At 39.6% G+C, this 22,486-nt stretch overlaps 1 protein-coding gene across 4 annotated transcripts in view; it reads right to left on the bottom strand.

Annotated features, from left to right (window-relative positions):
* The window catches only part of LOC112919622 (uncharacterized), a 36,711-nt gene extending 16,039 nt beyond the window's left edge, over positions 1-20,672 (bottom strand). The window contains exons 1-5 of one of the 4 annotated variants that reach the window (XR_003234930.2): positions 20,000-20,447; positions 14,376-14,446; positions 10,591-10,687; positions 8,810-8,911; positions 1,527-1,685 (exon numbers count right to left, since the gene is read on the bottom strand). Coding sequence is in view for 3 of the 4 variants with exons in the window: in XM_072755847.1 (XP_072611948.1) it covers positions 1,527-1,685; positions 8,810-8,911; positions 10,591-10,687; positions 14,376-14,446; positions 20,531-20,608 (507 nt within the window). In the remaining variant the exon portion in view is untranslated. Of the gene's footprint in view, positions 1-1,526; positions 1,686-8,809; positions 8,912-10,590; positions 10,688-14,375; positions 14,447-19,999; positions 20,448-20,530 lie in introns of those variants that run through there. The other 3 variants (XM_072755847.1, XM_072755846.1, XM_072755848.1) reach the window with 3 other exon arrangements.
* Between the last annotated feature and the right edge of the window lie 1,814 nt (positions 20,673-22,486).

Here is a 22,486-nt window from a genome sequence, read left to right on the forward strand (position 1 = left end):
CAGATGTTTGTTGATAGATGAATGGATAAAGATGATACACACACACACACACACACACACACACACACACACACACACAGTGGAATACTACGCAGCCATCAAAAACTGGAAATCTTGCCATTGGCAGTGATGTGGATGGAACTAGAAGGTATTCTAGAAAAAAATCTGTAAAAAATAAAATTTAAAATGCCCTAAGGTAATTAACTATTACTGATTGAGAGAATTTTGAATATATACAGAAGTTGACAGAATGGGATAATGAACCCCTTATATATTCAACATCCATTTTTTTAAAAAAAGATTTTATTTATTTATTCATGAGAGACACAGAGAGGCAGAGACACAGGCAGAGAAAGAAGCAGGCTCCCTGCTGGGAGCCTGATTTGGGACCTGGTCCCAGGACCCTGGGATCATGACCGGAGCCAAAGGCAGATGCTCAACCACCTAGCACCTGGGTGCCCAAATATCTGGGTTTTTATTATTTATTATTTTTTATTTTTTTAAGATTTTATTTATTCATGACACACACACACACACACACACACACACACAGAGGAACAGACACAGGCAGAGGGAGGAGCAGGCTCCATGCAGAGAGCCTGATGTGGGACTCAATCCCGGGTCTCCAGGATCACGCCCTGGGCTGAAGGCGGCGCTAAACCGCTGAGACACCTGGGCTGCCCAATATCTGGGTGTTTGAATATTTTATTTATTTGTTTGAGAGAGAGAGAGTGCATGAGCTGGGTGGGGGGACAGAGGGAGAAGGAGGAGCAGATTCCCTGTTTAGTAGACAGCCTGACACAGGGCTCAATCCCAGGACTCCTGGATCATGACCTGAGCTGAAGGCAGACGCTCAACCAACTGAGCCACCCAGGCACCTTCAACATCCAGTTTTAACAGTTATCAATTTATGGCCAATTTTGTTTCATTTATACCCTATTCTATTCCTGAATTATTCTGAAGCTAATCTCAGACATCATATAAATTGACTCAAAATATTTTAATATGTATCTCTAATAAGTAATGACTCTTTTTAAAGCATAACCACAATACCATTATCACAGTTAAAAACTAGTAATATTCCTTAATGTCATCTAATATCCAGTCAGAGTTCAAACATCTAATTATCTCATGAAGTTATAAATTTTCATTTTTATAATTTGTTTGAATTAAATTCCAAATAAGGCCCGCACATTGCAGTTGGTAACTTTCTCAACCCATTTTTTGGTTAGTTCTCCCTCTTTTTTTTGGTCCTTGAAATTTATTTGTTGATTAACCTGTGTATTTATTAATGTAAGAAATATATGTTATACAAATAGCCACCTACTACTTTAATGGGTTTTAAAATTTTCATTGTTTTATAATTAAAAAAATACTTTAGTTGCATTCTAATAATTTTTTTGATAAAGCCACAGTTTGGCGACATAGGATTATCTCACAGTATCCCTGGAATGCATTTGCTTTTAGCCATTTGTCTCAAGGCTTAGAACACTATTTAGATACCAAGACAAGAGAGCATCACTTACAGTTGTTTGGAGATAACCGGTTCTATCAGTGTAGATATTCAATCTTTTTTCGCTTTCCAAAATTTCATCAATGTTTTGGGACATAATATTTTTTACGTCAGTTACTTGACTCTTCAATGTAGATATTGAGCTACCATCTTGATTTTTATTGTATTTCATCTATATAGAAATGAAATATAATATAAATAATATTTTCTATAATTAAAATCTATAATATGTTGTACAAATTGAACAAAAGTATCAAAGGTACATTTCACTTGTTTTTCAGCATAAGGAATCAAATAAGCTTCAGATTGTCCCACCTTAATCTTGCTAAGAAAAGGGAAGAGGTGGACGGGAGAGCAATATTTCAATGTATTCAATCAGTGGTGGAACTCTTTTTTTTTTTTAATTTGTTTATTTATATACATAGATTTTTAAAGAGAAATTTTAGGATCACAATAAAATTGAGTGTAAAGTATAGAGTTCTCACATACCCTTATCCCCTCCACCTCCTTCACCCTAGATTTCTATCAACATCCCATGCCAGAGTGGTACATTTGCTCCAATGGATGATCCTACATGGACACATCATTACCCAAAGCCCATAGTTTACATTAGAGTTTGGTCAATGTATGACATGTATCCACCAGGATAGTATCATACAGAACAGTTTTACTGGCGTTAAAATCCTTTGTGCTCCATTGATTCATGCACCTAAGCCCTGGCAGCAATCGCTCTTTTTACTGTCACCATAGCTTTGTTTTTTCCAGAATGTCATATAGTTGGAATCAAGTAGCCTTTTCGTATTGGCTTCTTTCACTTAGTGATATGCACTTAAGATTCTCCCATATCTTTTCAGGGCTTGATTACTCATTTCTTTTTAGTGTTGAATCATAGTCAGTTGTTTGGATGTACCACAAGTTTATCCATTTACCTATGGAAAGACATTTTGGTTGCTTCCATGTTTTGGCAATTATTAATAAAGCTGCTTTAATACTTGAATACAGATTTTTGTGTGGACTAATTTTTCAACTTATGTAAACACCAAGGGTGTGATTGCTGGATTGTATGGTAAGAATATGTTTAGTTTTGTAAGAGACTGCCAAACTGTCTTCCAAAGTGACTGTACCATTATGCATTCCCATCAGCAGTGAGTATGAGTAACTATTTTGCCACCTCCTTGTCAGTATTAGGTGTTGCCAGTGTTTTGAATTTTGGCCCTTCTAATAGGTGTGTAGGAGTATTTTATTGTTGGTTTAATTTGCAATTCCCTAATGATGTATGATGTTGAGCATCTTTTCATGTTTGTTTGCCACTTGTAGATCTTTGGTGAGGCATCTACTCAGGTCACTGGCTCATTTTTTAAAGAGACTATTTTTTTTAAAGTAATCTCTACATCCAATATGGGGCTCAAAACCACAACCCTAAGATCAAGAGTCACATGACCCACCTACTGAGCCAGCCAGGTGCTCCTTTGGCCCAATTTTTAATCAGGTTATCATCTTATTGTTGAGTTTTCAGAGTTCTTTGTGTATTCTGGGTAACAGATGTCTCTTTTAAAAAAGATTTTATTTATTGGAGAGAGAATGAGCAAGTGAGAGAGAAAGAGTGAGTGAGCATGAACAGGGGGAGAGGGAGAAGCAGACTCATTGCTGAGCTGGGAGCTCAACACAGGGCTTGATCCCAGGACCCTGGGATCATTACTGGAGCCGAAGGCAGATGTTTAACCAACTGAGCTACCCTGGAGTCCCAATAATGTGTCTTTTGTAAATATTTTTTCCCCAGTCTGTGACTTGTCTTCTCATTCTCTTGACAGTTTTTTGATCCAACCTGACAATCTCTGTCTCTTGACTTAGATCACTAACTTTTTAAAGTAATTATTGATATAGTTGATCTAATATCTACCATATTTGTTACTGTTTTCCATTTATTGTTCTTGTCCTTTGTTCCTATTTTTGTCTTCTATTTTATCTGTATTAATAAAAACGATCTCTACAATAGAGTGTTATGTTAAAAAAGTAAGCCGCAGTTGCAGAACCATATTAAATAATAACTTATTGAACACTTAGCATGTGCCAGGTACTGTTTTAAGCATTTCACACATATTAACTCATTTAATTCCCAAACCACTATATAAAGTACTTTTTAAAAAAGATATGATTTAGGGATCCCTGGGTGGCGCAGCGGTTTGGCGCCTGCCTTTGGCCCAGGGCGCGATCCTGGAGACCGGGGATCGAATCCCATGTCGGGCTCCCGGTGCATGGAGCCTGCTTCTCTCTCTGCCTCTCTCTCTATCTCTCTGTGACTATCATAAATAAATAAAAATTAAAAAAAAGATATGATTTATTTATTTGAAAGGGAGAGATAGAGAGTAGGAGCAGAGGGGAGACGGGGAGAAGCAGACTCCCCGCTGAGCAGGGAGCCCGATGTGGGGCTTGATCCCAGAATCCTGGGATCATGACCTGAGCCAAAGGCAGATGTTCAATTGACTGAGCCACCCAGTCTGTTCTGGGTGTTCTTTAGTTCTGTTCTAAACAGAACTCTGATCTTGCTGGTTATGGGCCCATACAACTTACAATTGTTCTGCGAGGAGCTCACTGGGTAAATGTAGAAAGAGGAGTTTGCTAGGTGAATTGTGTTCCCCTCAGAAAGATATGTTCAATTCCTAACATCAGATACCCCTGAATGTGACCTTATCTGGAAATAAGGTCTTTGCAGATATAATCAGGTTAAGATGAATGGTTTTTTCTTTTTGTTCCTTTTTTTCTCTTTCTGTCCTTTTAAAAAATGCTTAGTCTTTTTTAACCTAAAGGAATCATTTAAGTTTTGCTAAGAAAATGTATTCATAGTTCATTGACATTCAGCTTCTATACACACACACACACACACACACACATATATTTAAATCTCTCAAAAGTATTTTTATTTTGTTAACTATTGTGTAAGAAATTCAACAACTTTTATAAAATTTTCTACATATTTAATGCTTACCAGATTAGTTTATAAATGTTAAACAGAAATTTCTTTGATGTCAGATGTGTTAACTGCTTAAAATGTGCATATTTTCTCATGGTAACTAGTTTTCAAGGAGCTATACCACTAATATATTTTGGCTATACTGAATATGCAGAATTCATAAGAAAATGTATGAATTTAATATAAAAGCATCTATCCTTAATTATTTTTCAGGCATTGTGGTGTCCTATGGTGACTGCCCAATGCGTCACATCCTTGTCACCCCCCACCCCCCACCCAACCAAGTATGACTTGCTTCCAACTAATTGCAAAGGTGATGGGATGTCACTCCTGTGATCATGTCACATTATATAATACTTAGTAAACTGGAGTAGGGAGATGCCTTCTGCCTTGAGAAGCAAGTGACCATACTGAGAGTGGCAAAATGGCAAGGCACTGTTATCAGTTTCTAGGACCCTGGCCAACAGCCAGCAAAAAGCTGCAACCCTGGCACAGCTCTAGGGAAATGAATTCTGCAACGGGCTCTGAATGAGCCTGGAAGCAGAATCTTCCCCAGATCTTCTGGATGAGAACACAGCCTCGCTGAGGACACTCGCTGTAGTTTTCTGAGACTCTGAGAAGAGAACCTGTTAAGTGGGGCCTAGATTCCTGCCCCATATGAACTATGTGATAAGTGTGTGCTGTTTTAGGCTGCTGATTTGTAGAATTTGTTAGATCTAGAGATAGAAAACTAAAACAGGTATACTTAGAATATTTTATTATGGAAAAGTAAAACATATACAAATGTAGAATGAACAGTATAATCAATCTCTATGTATCCATCACCTAGTATCAACACATGGTCAATCTTGTTTCAATTGTACTACTGATTACCCCCTTCCCCAAATATATTATTTCAAAGCAAATCCCAGACATTACATCATTTTAATCTGTAAATGCTTCAGTTTGTATCTCTAAAAGATATGACCTCAATTTTCTTAAAAATAAGACAACATTATCACATCTACATAGATTCCTTAATATCATCAAACATTCAGTTTGTGTACAAATTTATTAAAAAAATCAGTTTAAAAAAAAAATATTTGTTTTGTTGATCAGAATCCAAAGTCCACATTTAGTTGATATGTGTAAATCTCTTTTAATCTATGACTTCTCTTTAACTTTCTCCCTGTTGCAATTTATTTGCTGAAGAAATTGGATTATCTCCCTTGTAGATTTTCTTATATTCTGGATTTTGCTGATTGTGTTGCTGTGGGATCATTTAATGTGGTCACTGATCTATTTCCTATAAACTGGTAGATATAAAGGCTTGCTCATATTCAAGTTTGATGTTTTGGGCAAGCATACTTCAGATGTGTGCTGTATACCACTGATTGTGTAATATTAAGAAACATAATTAATGATCAATCACCCCTTATTGTGAATTTAGGAATAAATGGGTTTAGGTGTTTTGAGCCCATTTAATCTGTTATGAAGTTCCTCATCAGCTTTTCACCTAATTTTTAAAAAATATTATTTATTTACTTATTCATGAGAGACACAGACTGAGAGAGAGAAGCAGAGACATAGGCAGAGGGAGAAGCAGGATTCTCATGGGGAGCCTGATGCGGGACTCGATCCTGGATCTCGGGATCATGACATGGGCCAAAGGCAGGCAGACAACCACTTAGCCACCCAGGCATCCCACACCTAATTTTTTTCAGTCATCAATGATGACTGCCTAGATCCATTATTTCATCAGGGATTATAAAATAGTGAAATTTATCACCTCTTCTTTGTTTATGAAAGCTAGAATACTTCTATAAAGACCAAAAAAACCCCACCTTTTCCCTAGTCAATTACTTGTTTTCTTTGAGGTATAGTTCATATAGGAAAGTCAGAAAAAATGGTTGAGTCTTTTATTTATTGGTTTTCGGAATGATGAAGTGGATCTTCAGTATCTTCCAGAGTTGACTGATGAGGGATTATTTTGTCTTTGATAGTATCTTGAAACTCAAGGAATTTAACACATTTGATGTGCTACAATCCACTGCAGTTATTACTCTTTTTGATGCTCAAGTTATTCTATTATTGACTAGTGTTAGCCTCTTCAAATTAGCTCCTAAGTCTTTTGACATCAGCACAGTGAACTTTGAAGCTTCATTGCTTCTGGTATGACAAAATGCTTCTGGTTTATACATTTCCTGCCTGATTCCTGCAATCAGGCCTGGTTCCTTTTAGTGTAAAATGGTATTTAGAGACAATAATCTAGATGCTAAAGGGGCACATTGCTTCTGGGTTGGTCATTATTTCTAATGGTTTTCAATAGGCTAGAAAATAGATTTTTTTAAAAGAGAAAATACATCATGTGATATATTTTCAATGAAAAAATTTTGGGGGCACCTGGCTGGCTCAGTGATGGAGCATGCAACTCTTGATATTGGGGCCATGAGTTTGAGACCCATGTCGAGTGTAGAGATTACTTAAAAATAAAATCTTTTTATTTAAAAAGAAAAAACTTTCGATATTCCATTTTCAATTAAAAAATTTCAAAATTTGGTTTTCTTTTAAAAATACTAATTTTTGGGTAGCCCCGGTGGCCCAGAGGTTTAGCGCCGCCTTCAGCCTGGGGTGTGATCCTGGAGACCTGGGATCAAGTCCCACATCAGGCTCCCTGCATGGAGCCTGTTTTTCCCTCTTCCTGTGTCTCTGCCTCTCTCTCTCTCTCTCTCTCTCTCTGTCTACCATGAATAAATAAATAAAATCTTAAAAAAATACTAATTTTCAATTAAAATTTGGGATAAGGTTTTACTTAATTCTTTGACTTTATATTTGCAACTCTTGCTGAATATCTTGATTCCTAATGACATTAACTTTATTACTGAAAGTAACATATCTATATAAACCAATTTTAGAATAGCAATACCAATGTGACACTTGAAAAGAAATACTTTAAGATTTTTAGTTCTTTTGTTATTAAGGTATAATCTCACTAGGAATATACAATTAAATTATTGTGTTTTAAAGTTGCTTGAAATAAATTTTTCTGTTTTTAAGCCATCAACTTGATACACAATAAGGTTCTTTTTTTTGAGTTTTAGGCATTACTTTTTATTTTTTATTTTTTTTTATTTATTTATTTTTAAACAGCCATTTCATTCTTTTTTTTTTTTTTTTTATGATAGTCACACACACAGAGAGAGAGGCAGAGACACAGGCAGAGGGAGAAGCAGGCTCCATTCACTGGGAGCCCGACGTGGGATTCGATCCCGGGTCTCCAGGATCGTGCCCTGGGCCAAAGGCAGGTGCCAAACCGCTGCGCCACCCAGGGATCCCTAGGCATTACTTTTTAAAATTAAAAAAATTATTATGGTAAAATATATATAGCAAAATTTATAATTGTAATTGTATAGATTTTTAATTGTATAGTTCAGTGGCATTAAATATATTCACATTGTTGTGCAATTATCACCACCACCATCTCCAGAACTTTTTCCATGTTCCCAGACTGAAACTCTGTACCCATTAAATACTAATTTCTCTTCATCCCTTTCCCCCAGGGTCCGGCAACAATCATTCTACTTTTTGTCTCTATAAATCTCACTACGTTAGGTATTTCATATAAGTAGAATCACATAGTATTTGTCCTCTTATGATTGTCTTATTTCACTCTAGGGACTATTTTTAAATATTTAATGTAATAGGGGATCCCTGAGTGGCTCAGTGGTTTGGCGCCTGCCTTTGGCCCAGGGCGTGATCTTGGGAGTCCCGGGATTGAGTCCCGCGTCAGGCTCCCTGCGTGGAGCCTGCTTCTCCCTCTGCCTGTGTCTCTGCCTCTCTATCTCTGTGTCTCTCATGAATAAATAAATAAAATCTTTAAAAAATATATTTAATGTAATAGTATTTTATGATTATATAAAATACTTACATGGTTCCAAAGTCAAATCTGCAAAACAAGTTTCATTCAGGGAGGCCTAGTTTCTATTCCTGTCCCCTATCCTTACATAGGCAATGATTAAAATGTTTTTGGTTTATCCTTTTTTTTTGACCCCCCCCCCTCTTTTTTTTTTTTTTTTTACTGTAACAAACAAATACAGATATTTGTATTTATTCCCTCTTTCTTAAATGGTTGCAAATAAGAATGGTAAACAAATAATAGTATGCCATACATACTTTCTCTATCTTGTTTTATTCACTGATCAATATATTGAGGATATCATTCCTTACCATTATATAAAGGTAGAAGTTTTCAATTCTCACTCATCTTTATAGCTCTTATCTCCTAACTCCAAACTATTTTCTCAGCTATAATATAATGCTGAGGAGTACAGTTGGAGGTTACATACCATATACTTTCCTAATACTTGTTGAAAATCTGCAGCAACGGCATTTGAAGGAGAAAAATGTTCTTGCGACATCAAAGGATTTCTCAGAAAAGTATCACTAACCTGGGGACATTAATAGAAATATTTAACCTACATAGATAATTTCAACTGGAGAATTACAGAGCAAATGCTTATTTGAAGCAAAGTCTGGCAGAAATGTGAAATAAAAGAATATTCCATTTCCACACTATTTCTAGCTTTTTGGTGGCAGGGTGTCCTTTCTAATCAAAGGTGCAGTATTTATGAAAACTGTGCCTTCCCAGTCTTCTCCACTGCTGTAGTACAGATCACAACCTCATACAGAGAGTCCACAGATACCACTTTGAGTCTTTTGTATGCCTGAGGGCTTGAGGGGAAGAGCAGATGCTCACCTCTGGCAGACAAAGAAAGATGGGATTCCATGATATTTTCTAAAATAAGTGTTTCTCATTTTGCCCTCCTGCTCCTCCCCTCAAAATCCATTCAGTGATAATGAAACAATCCCAACTAAATGTCATGATACTATCTTTCAAAGGCTTATGGTTGTTATAGGACGTTTCAAAGTCTCAAGAAGGAATTCTTGCAGTTGTTTGTACTCAATATTGTATTCCCCAGAAACAGTGGTAAAATTTATGTGGTTGGCAGTTTGGTATCATCTGGTTTTGGAAAGATGGTAAAGTTGGGATGTTTTCTCATAATAGCAGAGGGAGAAAAAAATTAGAGGATAGTCACTTAAATTGCTAACAGTGTTTACCATCTAGACTCTAGCAATTATCAAGGTGTATCTGAAGAGTGAATTACAATATTAGTCCTTATAATCCTTGATTCTATATCTGGTTACAGTTTGAGTTTTGTTAAAGCAAGACAATTCACTAACAAGATATATGCATGATTCATGAATATGACTGGAGAATAACTGTTAGTAACTATATAGCATTGCTGACTAATTTTTCCATTAGTGATTTTAATTTATTTATTTGTTATTTATTCTAAAAAATATTTATTTAGAGAGGGAGAGAGAGCGAGAGCGAGAGCGAGCATGCACAAATGGGAAAGAGGCAGAGAGAGAATCCCAAGCAGACTCCCTGCTGGGTGGGGAGCTTGATATAGGGATCCCATGATCCTGCGATCATGACCTGCCAAAATCGAGAGTTGGATGCTTAACCAACTGAGCCACCCAGGCGCCCCATTTGTAAATTAAATATACAGGGATCCCTGGGTGGCGCAGCAGTTTGGCGCCTGCCTTTGGCCCAGGGCGCGATCCTGGAGACCCAGGATCGAATCCCACATCGGGCTCCCGGTGCATGGAGCCTGCTTCTCCCTCTGCCTGTGTCTCTGCCTCTCTCTCTCTCTCTCTGTGACTATCATAAATAAATAAAAATAAAAAAAAAATTTAAAAAAAAAGTAAATTAAATATACATGCTATTGAAAAGGTATATTAAGTAAAGTTTAATTTCTCTTATTTTTAAAGAATAAAATAAATACAAAGAGAGAGTCTAATAGATTTGTGAGGTAGTCTTTTGCAGACGTTGCTTTACGGTCGGGAGAAGTGTGGAAACGGCAGATGAAGAATAGGTGTAAGAAATCTCTGAAGGTCAAAAAAAAAAAGGAGAAATCTCTGAAGGTCATTAATAGCTCTCTTTTATAGACAAATAAGTGATCTGCTTTTGGTTAGTGACACTATTACTAACATACTATAAAACAAAGACCTCATACTTTCAATAATTGAAAAAGTTCTTAAAGTAGTATAAGAAATTACTTACATTTGTAAGAAATGCAGATGGTGTTATGGTATCCAAGGCATTGTCTGTAGCACATAGGTAAGTGATTCCATCAATAAAGAGAGTATGATAGACAAAGCTTGAAAAGAATACATTCATTTACATGATAACATTGGAGAAATTTAAATACCCTCGCAGAGAATCTAATTTTATTTTCAAGCTCTCAGTAGTAGTGTACAAGCTATGTAACTTTTTATAATGAGAATTAGAAAATCTTTCATACATGTGAGAAATTATGTTAAATAAAAACTATAAAATTAGAATATGTATTTAAAATTTCATCAATAAAAATGAAATACAATGGAGAGAAAAGTCTATCCATCTATTTATCTATCTATATTTAAAATGGCTTTGGTAGATATCACTCATTACAAGACTGAATCAAGATTCTCATCAAATAAGAATGCCTTGAGTGGCTCAGTGGTTGAACATCTGCCTTTGACTCGGGGCATGATCCTGGGGTCCCAGGATCGAGTCCCACATTGAGCTCCTGCAGAGAGCCTGCTTCTCCCTCTGCCTATGTCTCTGCCTCTCTCTCTCATGAATAAACAAATAAAATCTTAAAAAAAAAGATTCTCATCAAATAGAAAATACTATATTTGTTGATTTTTACTATCCCTGTATTTTTAGGTAGACATATTTAATTTTGGTACTTCTTGGCTTTCTATTATGATAGATTAGAATTTAAAAGTTATGAACTGCCAATACTAAATATTCTGAGGAACAGGATTAATTGGGGAGGGGGAAATTAAAGTCCTCTACAGTATGTGAAAGTGTATCTTATCTGACCTTTTATGCCTTCTCAGGGTCACATATTAGGAAGCTAGAAAACTCTTGGAAAGTGCCTCTATCTTTACTGCCCAACAATCCAGAAAATTTAAAAATCTGGCAACAAAAATAGTTGCTTGGTGCCTAGACTTTTAATCTAGTCATTCTGAACACTATATATCCAAATGGTTAGTGGGTGACAGACTTGGTCAAACGCTAAACTGGATATACACAAAATGACAAAGCTCAGAAACAGGGAGAAAAGATAATCCCAGAGGCAGAAAATTTAAAGTATGTGCCTGCCCTTTCAGTGTAAATCCTTCATATCATATCATGAATACAATATGCTACAAATATTTATATTTTTTAAGATTTTGTTTATTATTACCACTGAGCCACCCAGGTGTCCCTACAAATATTTTTAATGATGATATTGATTCATACACATACTCTCTACTTGGAAAATATTTTTATTTCTTTTTTTTAAGATTTTTATTTATTTATTCATGAGAGACAGACAGAGAGAGAGGCAGAGACAGGCAGAGGGAGAAACAGGCTCCATGCAGGGAGCCCAACGTGGGACTCGATCCCAGGTCTCCAGGATCAGGTCCCGGGCTGAAGGCAGTGCTAGACCGCTGAGCCACCAGGGCTGCCCAATATTTTTATTTCTAAATTGGGAGGAATGTTTGTTGAAAACGAGTTGCTAATTCTATCATCTCTCTAAAAGTTATATATGTGATTTGAAGTAAATTGATACTGGGTGTGAGGGAAGAGATATTTTACATTTACGCTTAGTATGTTATTAGTGAGTTACATTCAGAAACAACCTTTAAAAATGAAAAAAAAAAAAACCCAAAAACAAACCATGAATACCTGATGTCCAGGATACACCATAACTAACAAAAGCAAGAGGAGGAAAAGTGTGTATGATGTATTACCATTTGTCTATCATTCTCATATACTCCCTGAAGGGAAATGCACATATATGCATGTGTCTCTTATAGAAAATAAAAGAAAAAGAAAATGACAAACTGAAAACTTTGTTAAAATGGTTATCTGTCTAGGATAACCTGTCTAGGGGGAAGAGAGAACAGTGTGGAGAGGAAAGGAATGAAAATTAGACTTCTTAAAGAAAACCTGTTTTCTTAATTTGACTTTGGAGCCACATGCATGTTTTGCATAATTATAAAATGCTATTAAGTCAAATTTTAAGAGAGAAATCCTTAAAAAAAAAACCCACAATTACAAAAATGAACCTAACTTTGTATGGAGTAACCCAGACAGGAGATGATGATGGTGTGGTTCCTATAGTAGTACTAGAGGCAGTCGGATTCTAGATATATTTGGAAGGGAAGGGCAACACGATTTGTTGATGGATTGGGTTTAGATGTCAAGGAGACAAAAGTCAAGGATCATAAAGGTTTCAGGAAAAAAAAATATAAAGGTTTCAGGCCTGAGGAACTGGAAAGTGGTATGTGGAAGACTGTAGGAGAAGGCTTGGTTTTGGACATGAGTTTGAGATGTCCATCAGACATCCAAAAGAGATGCAGAATAGGCAGTTGGATATATGAAGCAGGAGTTCAGGAAGAGGTCTTCAAATGATTCAATTAGAATGCACAATATAGGCAAGGAAATGGTAGATGAGAAAGCATCTCTTTTTGAAATCATGCTGGCTAATAAGAGGGAACAAACTAGAATATCACCATTTTGCACTCCCCAATAAATGAATGGCTCTATGGTGTGCAGGCAAGGAATACCACTGGCTCTTAGCATGTCAAAAGGAGATATAAGCAGACACATGTACCATCTGATGGAAAAAAACACCCAGAGTCTTGCCGAAGGGATCCAGCCTGTGGATCCAGCTGCTTAAAACATTGTGAAATGCATTCTGAATATGCAAATCAGTGAAACCAGAATGTGGGAAACTCTACACTCTACAGGATCTTCAATGATGAACTGTAAGGAAAGGAAAAGGATGCAGGGAGGAAATATAGATTAAAGAGATTGAAAAAAAACTGGGTAGGATTAGGCTCTTGTGTCTGAGGTTGCATATTCAGGTGGTGAGGCAGTGAAGACCCAGGGTAAGTCACTACTATAGGGGTTGGAATGGTGGTTGATTTGGGGGAAAGGAAGGAAGCTGTGGATGGGACAGGATGCAAGGTGGGGAGTTTTGGGGATGGCTGGCAGTATTCCATATTTTTGCCGTAGGTGGTAGCTGCAGTTGGTGGGGACGTTCCCTTGTAAAGCTTAATAAGGCTGTATTTTCTCTTGATGTAGTTTTTATATTTTGTTTTATTCTACAATATAAAGCTTAAAACAAACTTACTCTTAAAAAAACAATGATGAGTCTAAAAGTAATAGATGCTCTTATTTCCCACCTCTTCTTTTACTAGCAAAATGTTGTCAAGACTGGGTTAGGCCATACTATGTAATGTCCAAAGTATAGCTTAGAATGGTCTTATTAAAGATTTTTCAAATGGAAGTTTTCTTTTTTATTAGTGAAATATTTTGGGCATACTAAAAAAGAGTGGAGAAGAAGATAACAAGAATACCTTAGACCCACCATCTGGTTAAAATCTTACAGATACAATTAATGTTGTATGTATACTCTTCCCCAACTTCATTTTTCTCCCTTCCCATTGCAGAGGTAACCACTATGCTGAATTTGGTATTAATCACTCTCATTTGATCTTACACTTTTATATGCAGAAGTTTTCTGTTCTGAGGGTTCAATTGAGACCACGTGCAACTAATGTTGCACGTCATTATTATTGTTAAAAAGCAGACTTTTATAAGAATATATCTTACCAGGACACCTGGGTGGCTCAGTGGTTAAGTGTCTGCCTTTGGCTCAGGGTGTGATGCCAGAGTCCCAGGATCAAGTCCCACATCAGGCTTCTTGCATGGAGCCTGCTTCTCCCTCTGCCAAGGTCTCTTTCTTTCTCTGTGTGTCTTTCATAAATAAATAAAATCTTAAAAAAAATAAGAATATACCTTACCTTCCCATGTGAATTATGGTCTTTGGTTCAGCTCTAAGAAGCACTAGTCTGAGCACTGTTGCTGCTGCTTCCTAAAAATAAATTATCAGCATTTATTTTGTGTAACATTGTAATGTCTTTAATTTTTCCTCTCCCTAAATTTACTAATGGTCTGATTGGTTTATTAAAGAACAAGTGTTCACTAGAACTAATGGGTAGTCAGAATGTGTGGTAAGAGGCAAGTTATGAAATATTCATTTGAATCTGAAGGAAAATATTAAAATTATACAGATATACATATACTTCTGTGTATACTTATAATACGCAAATACAGGTTGCACTAATCAATCTTAGAGTCACACCTTACACATGGCTTTAAGGCTAGGAAGCACTATTAATCAAATATCTTTTCAGTGACTAGAAACATCCTAAAAATGTTAATGGATTAAAAGTATTTAAAAAAAAGGTATTCAGCCCTTGGGGCACCTGAGCGGCTCATGGTTAAGTGTCTAACTCTTGATTTTGGCTCAGATCATGATCTCAGGGTCATGAGATTGAAGCTTGTGTTGGAGGATGGGAAGGTGGGGTGGTCCATGCTTAGCAGGGAGTCTGCTTGAGATTCTCTCCTTCTCTTTTTGTCCCCAACTGTACTTTCTCTCCCTCTCTAAAATCAATCAATCAATCTTAAAAAAAGTATTTAACTCTTATTCTCTGAATATCCCAAGCATTTATCTTTCTTTCTTCCTTCCTTCTTTTCTTTTCCTTTTTTTCTTGCTTCCTCCCTTTCCTTTTTTTCTTTCTCTTTCCTTTTCTCTTTTTTCTTTCTTCCTCTCTTCCTTCCTCCTTTTCTTCCCTTCCCCCCCTTTTTTTTCTCTCTCTCTTTTCCTTTCTTTGCATTCTTCTTTCTTTAGTTTGATTAAGATACAAATTTTTATTCAGTATTATTCACTGATTTCTTTCTATGAAACAGAATTGTCAAGATCTCTTTTTTTTTTTTTTTTTTGTCAAGATCTCTTTTATCTGTATCTTGTCAGGCTCATTCTCTGGGGGAAAATGTGCGAGATGTCAACGATTATCGAGAATATCTTAAATATAGTTAATTGTATGGAGTCCTATTAATTTAGTTTAGAAGTATGAAAGGAACCTGAAAGTTACCTAGGAAGACTTGAATAGTCACATTCATTTTTTCTTCTTCTTCTTTTTTTTTTTTTTAAAGATTTATTTATTTGACAGTGAGAGAGAGAGAGAGAGAGAGAGTGAGCACACATGTACGGGCAGGCATGGGGTGGGTGGAGAGGCAGAGGGAGAGAATCTCAAGCAGATGCCCTGCTGAGCTCAGAGCATGGGGGTGGGGGTGTGGGGGTGTGGGGGGGTTGATCTCACAACTTATGAGATGATGTCCCTCTCCCTCCTTCATTTGGGAAAGAGAGAAAGCACACAAGTGGAGAGGGGCAGAGGGAGAAGGAGAAAGAATCAAAAGCAGACTGTATTGGGTGTGGAACCTGACACCGGGATTGATCTCATAACTGAGAGCTCATGACCTGGGCTAAAACCAAGAGTCAGATGCTTAATCAACTGAGTCACACAAGCACCCTAAATAGGCACATTCCTTTTTTTTTTTTTAATTATTTTTTTAATTTTTTATTTATTTATGATAGTCAAAGAGAGAGAGAAAGAGAGAGAGAGGCAGAGACACAGGCGGAGGGAGAAGCAGGCTCCATGCACCGGGAGCCTGATGTGGGATTCGATCCCGGGTCTCCAGGATCGCGCCCTGGGCCAAAGGCAGGGGCCAAACCGCTGCGCCACCCAGGGATCCCCAATAGGCACATTCCTAATTTACTTTTCCATTTCCACAAAATAACACTTGAAATAAAAGCTTTTGAGTAAAACTTATTAATAGGAGAAAGTAAAACTTGAAATTCTTGGTATTGCCTGAAAAATCCAGGGAAAGATTTCCTAAGAAACACAAAAATAAAGGGAATACATAAACTTTCAATTACTGTATTATCACCACTGAAACATATTCCCCTAGCTTTCACCAAGTGTCCCTTTTAGATTATTATTATTTTTTTGTTTTGTTTTTCCCCTTTTAGATTATATACACAATGAAATCATAGCAAAATTTGAAACAAAGTGAATGGCAACATGAAGCAGTGAAACCAGTGGCAAACTAGGCTCTAGTTCTATTTCTGGAATTAATGTGCTGCACATCTTAAGAAAGTGACTTGTCGGGATCCCTGGGTGGCTCAGCGGTTTAGTGCTTGCCTTCGGCCCAGGGTGTGATCCTGGAGACCGGGGATCAAGTCCTACATCGGCTCCCTGCATGGAGCCTGCTTCTCCCTTTGCCTGTGTCTCTGCCTCTCTCTCTCTGTGTGTCTCTCATGAATAAGTAAAATCTAAAAAAAAAAAAAAAAAAAAAAGTAACTTGTCTGGGTGTGTTTTGTATGAAGAATGTAAGGATTGGGCAAGATGCTCTCTAGGGTCCTGTCCAGCTCTAGGACCCTATAATAGCAGTGGATTTGATCTCATGAATAAGCTTTGGTAGATACTAATATTTTTCTAATGAATATAAAATATCTGTGACATTAATACTTAGCCCAGAGGAAAGACATGATAGCCTGGGTGGCTCAGTCAGTTAAGTGTCTGCCTTTGGCTCACTTCATGATCTTGGGGTCCTGGGATGGAGCCTGCATTGGGCTCCCTGCTCAGCACGGAGTCTGCTTCTCCCTCTCCTTCTGCTTCTCTGCCTGCTTGTGCTTTCTCTCTCTGTCTCAAATAAAAAAATAAAAATCTAAGAAAAACCCCAAACTGTTCCTTAAAGCTCCTTGTCATTCTTTTACTTCTCACTGCTCAGCTTCTGCACAGCAGTTTTACCAAACCTTTAGTCCTTTCCTCCAACTGCATACTGCTCCAGGTCCTTCTACTTTCTTACTTCCCTGCATGCTTCAGAAAGAAAGGCCATTGGGCTTGTGAGCTGCTTCAGCTTTCTGTTTTTCTCCCTTCTTAACCGTTTGTTGACAATCTACTATACACTAGGCATTGTACACTGCAAAGATAGAGATGACAGTTCCTGCCCTGAAGGAGTCTGATGGCAGCGAGGGATCAGAAAAAGATTCCAATTCAGCCCCGTAAGTACTTTGGTAAAGGGATGTAAATTAGCCTGGGCATAGAGAAGGCTTCAGGGAGGCTTTGAGAAAAGTTACAAAACACAAAAGAGGTTATATTGCTAAAATTTAGAAAAGTGGGTTCCATGGAGAGGGAATGGGAGGTGTAAAGACCTTGGTGAGACGAGTGTGAAGTTCAGGGTAGCTGGAGGAGCACCAGGATGTGTGGGAATAGAAGGAGACAATCGTGGAAAAGCCCTACCAGGAGGGTCTCGAATGCCAGGCTAATGAGTATGGATTTTATTCTGAATGTAATGAGGCACCACTAAATGTTTTTAAGCAGGAGAGTGACATCATACTTCCTTTTAGGCCGGTTCTGAGAGGGACAAGGCTGAAGTTCGGGAGATCATGTCTAGGAGGCATTTTCAAGAACTCTGGCGGGAAGTAATCAGGGCCTAGAAGGTTCAGAAGCAAGAAGATGTGTTCAACACCTATGCAGGAGACAGAACTGATAGAACTGGATGGCAAATGAACAAATATGAAGGTGCAGAAGATGAGAAAGTGGAAGATGCCTCCTCATTTCCAGCTTGAACGGCTCAGTAGAACCACTCAGCAAGATGAGAAACAGATGAGGAGGAAGCTGTTGGGAAATTTAATTAGTTCCAGACATGATATGTTTGAACTTCTTCTGTTAGGCGATGTAACTGTGGAGAGAGATTACTTTGGAAGGTGATCAAGGTAAAGGTGTCCATGGATGTGAATGAATGTGACAAGTTAAAGGAGTAGTGAAGACAGAAGCCTGAAGAACATAGCACTTAGGGACTGGCAAAGAGGAGAACCCAGAAGGAGACCAAGTTCTATATCTCTATGTCCACACTATTCTATTCCCTGAGATAAAGAGGATATTCCAAGACTCACATTTTCACTGCTACCCTGGATTCCTTTTTTTCCCCTTAATTTCAAGATTTTATTTATTTATTTGAGAGAGAGAGAGAGCTAGAGAGAGAGAGAGAGAGAGAGAGTGAGCATGAGCCGAGGGAGAGGGAGGAGATGCAGGCACCCCACTGAGCAGGGAGCCTGATGCCAGGCTCAATCCCAGGACCCCAGGATCATGACCTGAGCTAAGGCAGATGCTTAACCAACTGAGCAACTCAGGAGCCCTGCTACACTGGATTCTACTCCTTCTGTTCCTTCAGGTCTTGCTGTACCAATAACCTCATCTCTTTTATCGTAAACCTTTTCTCCTTTCCATTAGCCAACATACATTGAAAGTCTTTCCTGTTTTAAAAAGTAAGGCCCCTTCCTGGACCATACTTCTTCAGCTTTTAGTCTATCTCACTTCCCTTCTAAAATCTTGTGAGAATGTCTAACTCCACTCTTCCTATTCCCTCATCTTCCATTCAGTTGGCCTCAAGCAATGGGGCTTTTGCCTCTACTGCTTTTTTCCAAACTGCTAATCCTAAAATCATCAATCATCTTCTAATTGGGGATCCAACGAGCACTTTTTAAGTCTTGTTCAACTTCTTTGGGGGCATAAACCATTCCTTTAACTTTCTTCTCTGGCTTTTCGGACCCACAGCTCTCATTTGGTGTCCCATTTCTCTATCCTGCCCCTGAAGTGTTCTGCCTTTTGGTCCTCTTCTCTTCTCACTTTCATACTTTTCTACCTTCTTCTACTAGCTTCAACTGTTAGCCATGACTCTCTGAGTGCTACCTGTTGGACATTTTTTGACTTCAATCTTTTGGGAATAAGGTGGAGGAAGAAATACCCAACTAGATTGGCCACTTCCAACAGGCAACAAAATTCAACCTGTTTCAAACTATACTCTCCTCCCCTGCATTCCCTCTGACTTCCTCCTCCAAAATCCTGCTCCTCCTTCTGTAATTTCAATCTTGTTTAATGGCACCTGAAAAAAATTTTTTGATAAATCATCATGTAGTACATCTTAAACTTATACACCATCATATGTGAATTAGGTCTCAATAATCCTGGGGGAAAAAATTAAAAAAAGAAAAAAACTGAAAATCATTCTAGGCATGGCCCAGTTCCGTTAGTTTTACAGTCTCTCTAGGATCTGCGCCCTCCTTCCCATCTGCACCGTCACGGCCCTTCGCTCAGGCTCTTTAAAGCTCCTTCAGAAACGACAATGCCATGCTAACTGGTTTTCTCCCCTCCACTCCACCTTCCCTATTGTAACCAAACCAAGTTTTCCAAAGATGAATCAGATCCTGCTATTCCTCTATTTAATTGCTCCCCAGTTTCCCTACAATAAAAAGAACCACAATATAGGACCGACCCTTCGTTAACTACCCCCTGTCCGCTTTCTTGACCTCATCTTTAGGTCAAGAGGTTTAGAGGTTAACTACCCCTCTGTCCGCTTTCTTGACCCTCGGCACCGCGACCCTGTGCTCTCGCCACGCTTAGGTTTTGAGGTTCCCCAAACGAGCACCCCGTGCCGGTCCACCTGAGCCGAGTTCCCGTTTCCCTTTCCTGTCTCAGGCTAACTCTCACAAGATTTCTAGGCCAAGCACCCTAGTCACCTGTGCTGTGGTCCGCAAGCAGCCACCATCCTGAAGCTGCAGGAGCAGTCTCGACCTATCTCCACCGGACGACTTTCACACTGTTGGGCAAATTCTATAGCCCTGGTCTGAACGAGACAAGGAGCCCATCAAGGTCGCGTCTTCTCTTCACTGCTGCATCCCCTGCACCTTTACCCCGGGACTATGCAACTAACACATGTTCGATAAATTGGGCTGAACTGCAAGTCATTTTCCCGCGGGGGAGAGAAAATCTTCAAGGGTCTCTGGAATAGCAGCTGCACGCGGCTGCTCGTGCCCGCCAAGTGGGGCGCGCGCACCACCACCCCACACCCCTAGGCGGCGCACTGCGCCCCGCGATCCCGAAGCGCGGGGGCTCTCGCCCGAGACCCGCCGCCGGGCGGGCGCCGCGGCTCCCAGACGCCGGCCTCGGCCCCGACCGCCGGGCGGCGCAGCGTCCTGAGGGGCGGGCCCGGCAGGCACCACCCTCGAAGAGGCGGAACCTGCCAGGGCGGAGGTCCGGACCCAGGGTACCTGATAGGAGCCGCCGGCCAGGGCCAGCTCCGCTAGGACCGCTCGGCCATTAGCGACACAGCTGTAGGTGATCGTCATGGCGGGCGGGCCCGCGGAGGAGAGGTTCCGGCCGGCCTGAACCGCCCGCCACAGCCTCGGGGCGGCGACTGGGGCGGGGCTGGGGGCGGGGCCGGGGCGGGGCTCGCGCAGGCGCGAGGAGCGATTGCTTGGCGGGGCTCGGGCGGGGCCGGGGGCGGGGCCGGGGCTCGGGGCGGGGCTCGCGCAGGCGCGAGGAGCGATTGCTTGGCGGGGGCAGGAGGCGGGGCCATCCCTGGCCTGGGCGGAGCCTCTGCCGAGACGGGGGCGGGGTTTCGTAAACAAAACAAAACAAAACTGGCCTTGGGTGAGTGAAACCTTCCTCCTTCGTGCTTATCCTTAAAGTCACTTGTTGAGAGCCAGCTTGCTTCACAGTACTACCTGCCTACGATTCAGTCCACAACAGGAAAAGTAAAATAAAATTCATCCATTAACTCAGCCAGCGGCTATTGAACTCCCGCAGTTGGGAGGATGCTAAGATGCAGGCCCCGAGGTGTGCCTCTGAGGGGTGCTTTCTGGAAGTGGCTACAGAGGCAAGTGAAGACAGACGCCGATTCCAATGAGTGACATGCGGAAAGATAAACTAAGAGGTAGAAGCTGGGGCGGAGGCAGCCCATTCTCCTGGGGAGAGGGAGCAAAGCCTTCTCAGTCGCTGCCCCCCCCCCCCCGGCCCCGCCCCGACTTCGGAGGGGTTGAAATTTCTCTAAGGGAGGAGGAAGGCGAGGGCAGCCTAAGCAGAGGGAACAGCTTCTGTAAAGGCTTGAGAGCAGGCAGGTGGGTTTAGGGAATGGGTGTGAGTAGTGTGGCAGAGGAAAGGTGTGCGGCAGAGTGGGTAGGAAAGGAGAGGGGTAGGAGTGATAGAATGATTTGTCATCCTAGGTCTTGAGTTCCTGGACAAGAACTTTAAAAAATATATATATAAGCTTCAGATAAGTTTATGTATTTTCATCAGCAGGGTGTTGTGGTAGAGTGAAAAGAAATCCGACGAACTTGGATTGAATATAGGCACTGCCATGTATTCTGCACTTTCATTGTAACTTAACCTTTCTGAGACTCAGTTTCCTAATCTATAAAATGGGTGTAGTCTTCAAGTTTAAATTAAGTAATTATGCAAAGTACTTAGCATACTATAGATAAGCAGTTGCACCCTGAGTGTGATAAATACATTAAATGAGAATTACTTTCTTGCTCTCAGTAGTATAACTCTAAAGGAAAACCAATCGATGTCCTTCTGGGTGATTGGCGGAGGTGGAGACAGGTAGTCAATGGAGTTCATTTTAACCCAGTGCAGTCAAATTGGATTTGACAAGCAGGTCGCAGAACTTGTCTGGACAGTAACTCCTGTGAAAAATGCTTTGTTGAATCATGTATCCTCCTATCTAAAGGAAATCTTGAATCAGTGTGCCTTATCAGCTTAGAGAGAATGTCTTTTGTTACAGGAGTCATTGAATTAAAAACACTACTCACACTGTTTATATGTGGGAAAGTGAAATATGTTAATTCTGAGGTAATGCATTGGAATATTTCTTGCTAGTGATAAAAATAAAGCTGAATAAACTTGGCCACATGGCAGTAACCCTTGTGTTTAGTAACTAGTGGAACTGAAAGAGATTGGGCAAAGAAATCATGAGCTGTAGTAATGGTAACAAGCATCTGATGCTTGGAATGATGTATCTAGGGCCTCCCCCATCTTGGTCTCACCTTGCCACGTTAAAGCAATCCTGTAAAGCAGGTATGATGGGTTCATTTTGCACAGCCCACATAGTCAGACCTCTAGAAATGTAAAACATAAGTGATAACACCACTCTATCTTTTTTTTATACCACTCTATCTTTGAGCCCCATTTTACCTGATATCTGAGGCTTAATCTAGTCAATGCTA

This window comes from Vulpes vulpes, chromosome 4, assembly GCF_048418805.1.
Source record: "Vulpes vulpes isolate BD-2025 chromosome 4, VulVul3, whole genome shotgun sequence".
Lineage (NCBI taxonomy): Eukaryota > Metazoa > Chordata > Mammalia > Carnivora > Canidae > Vulpes > Vulpes vulpes.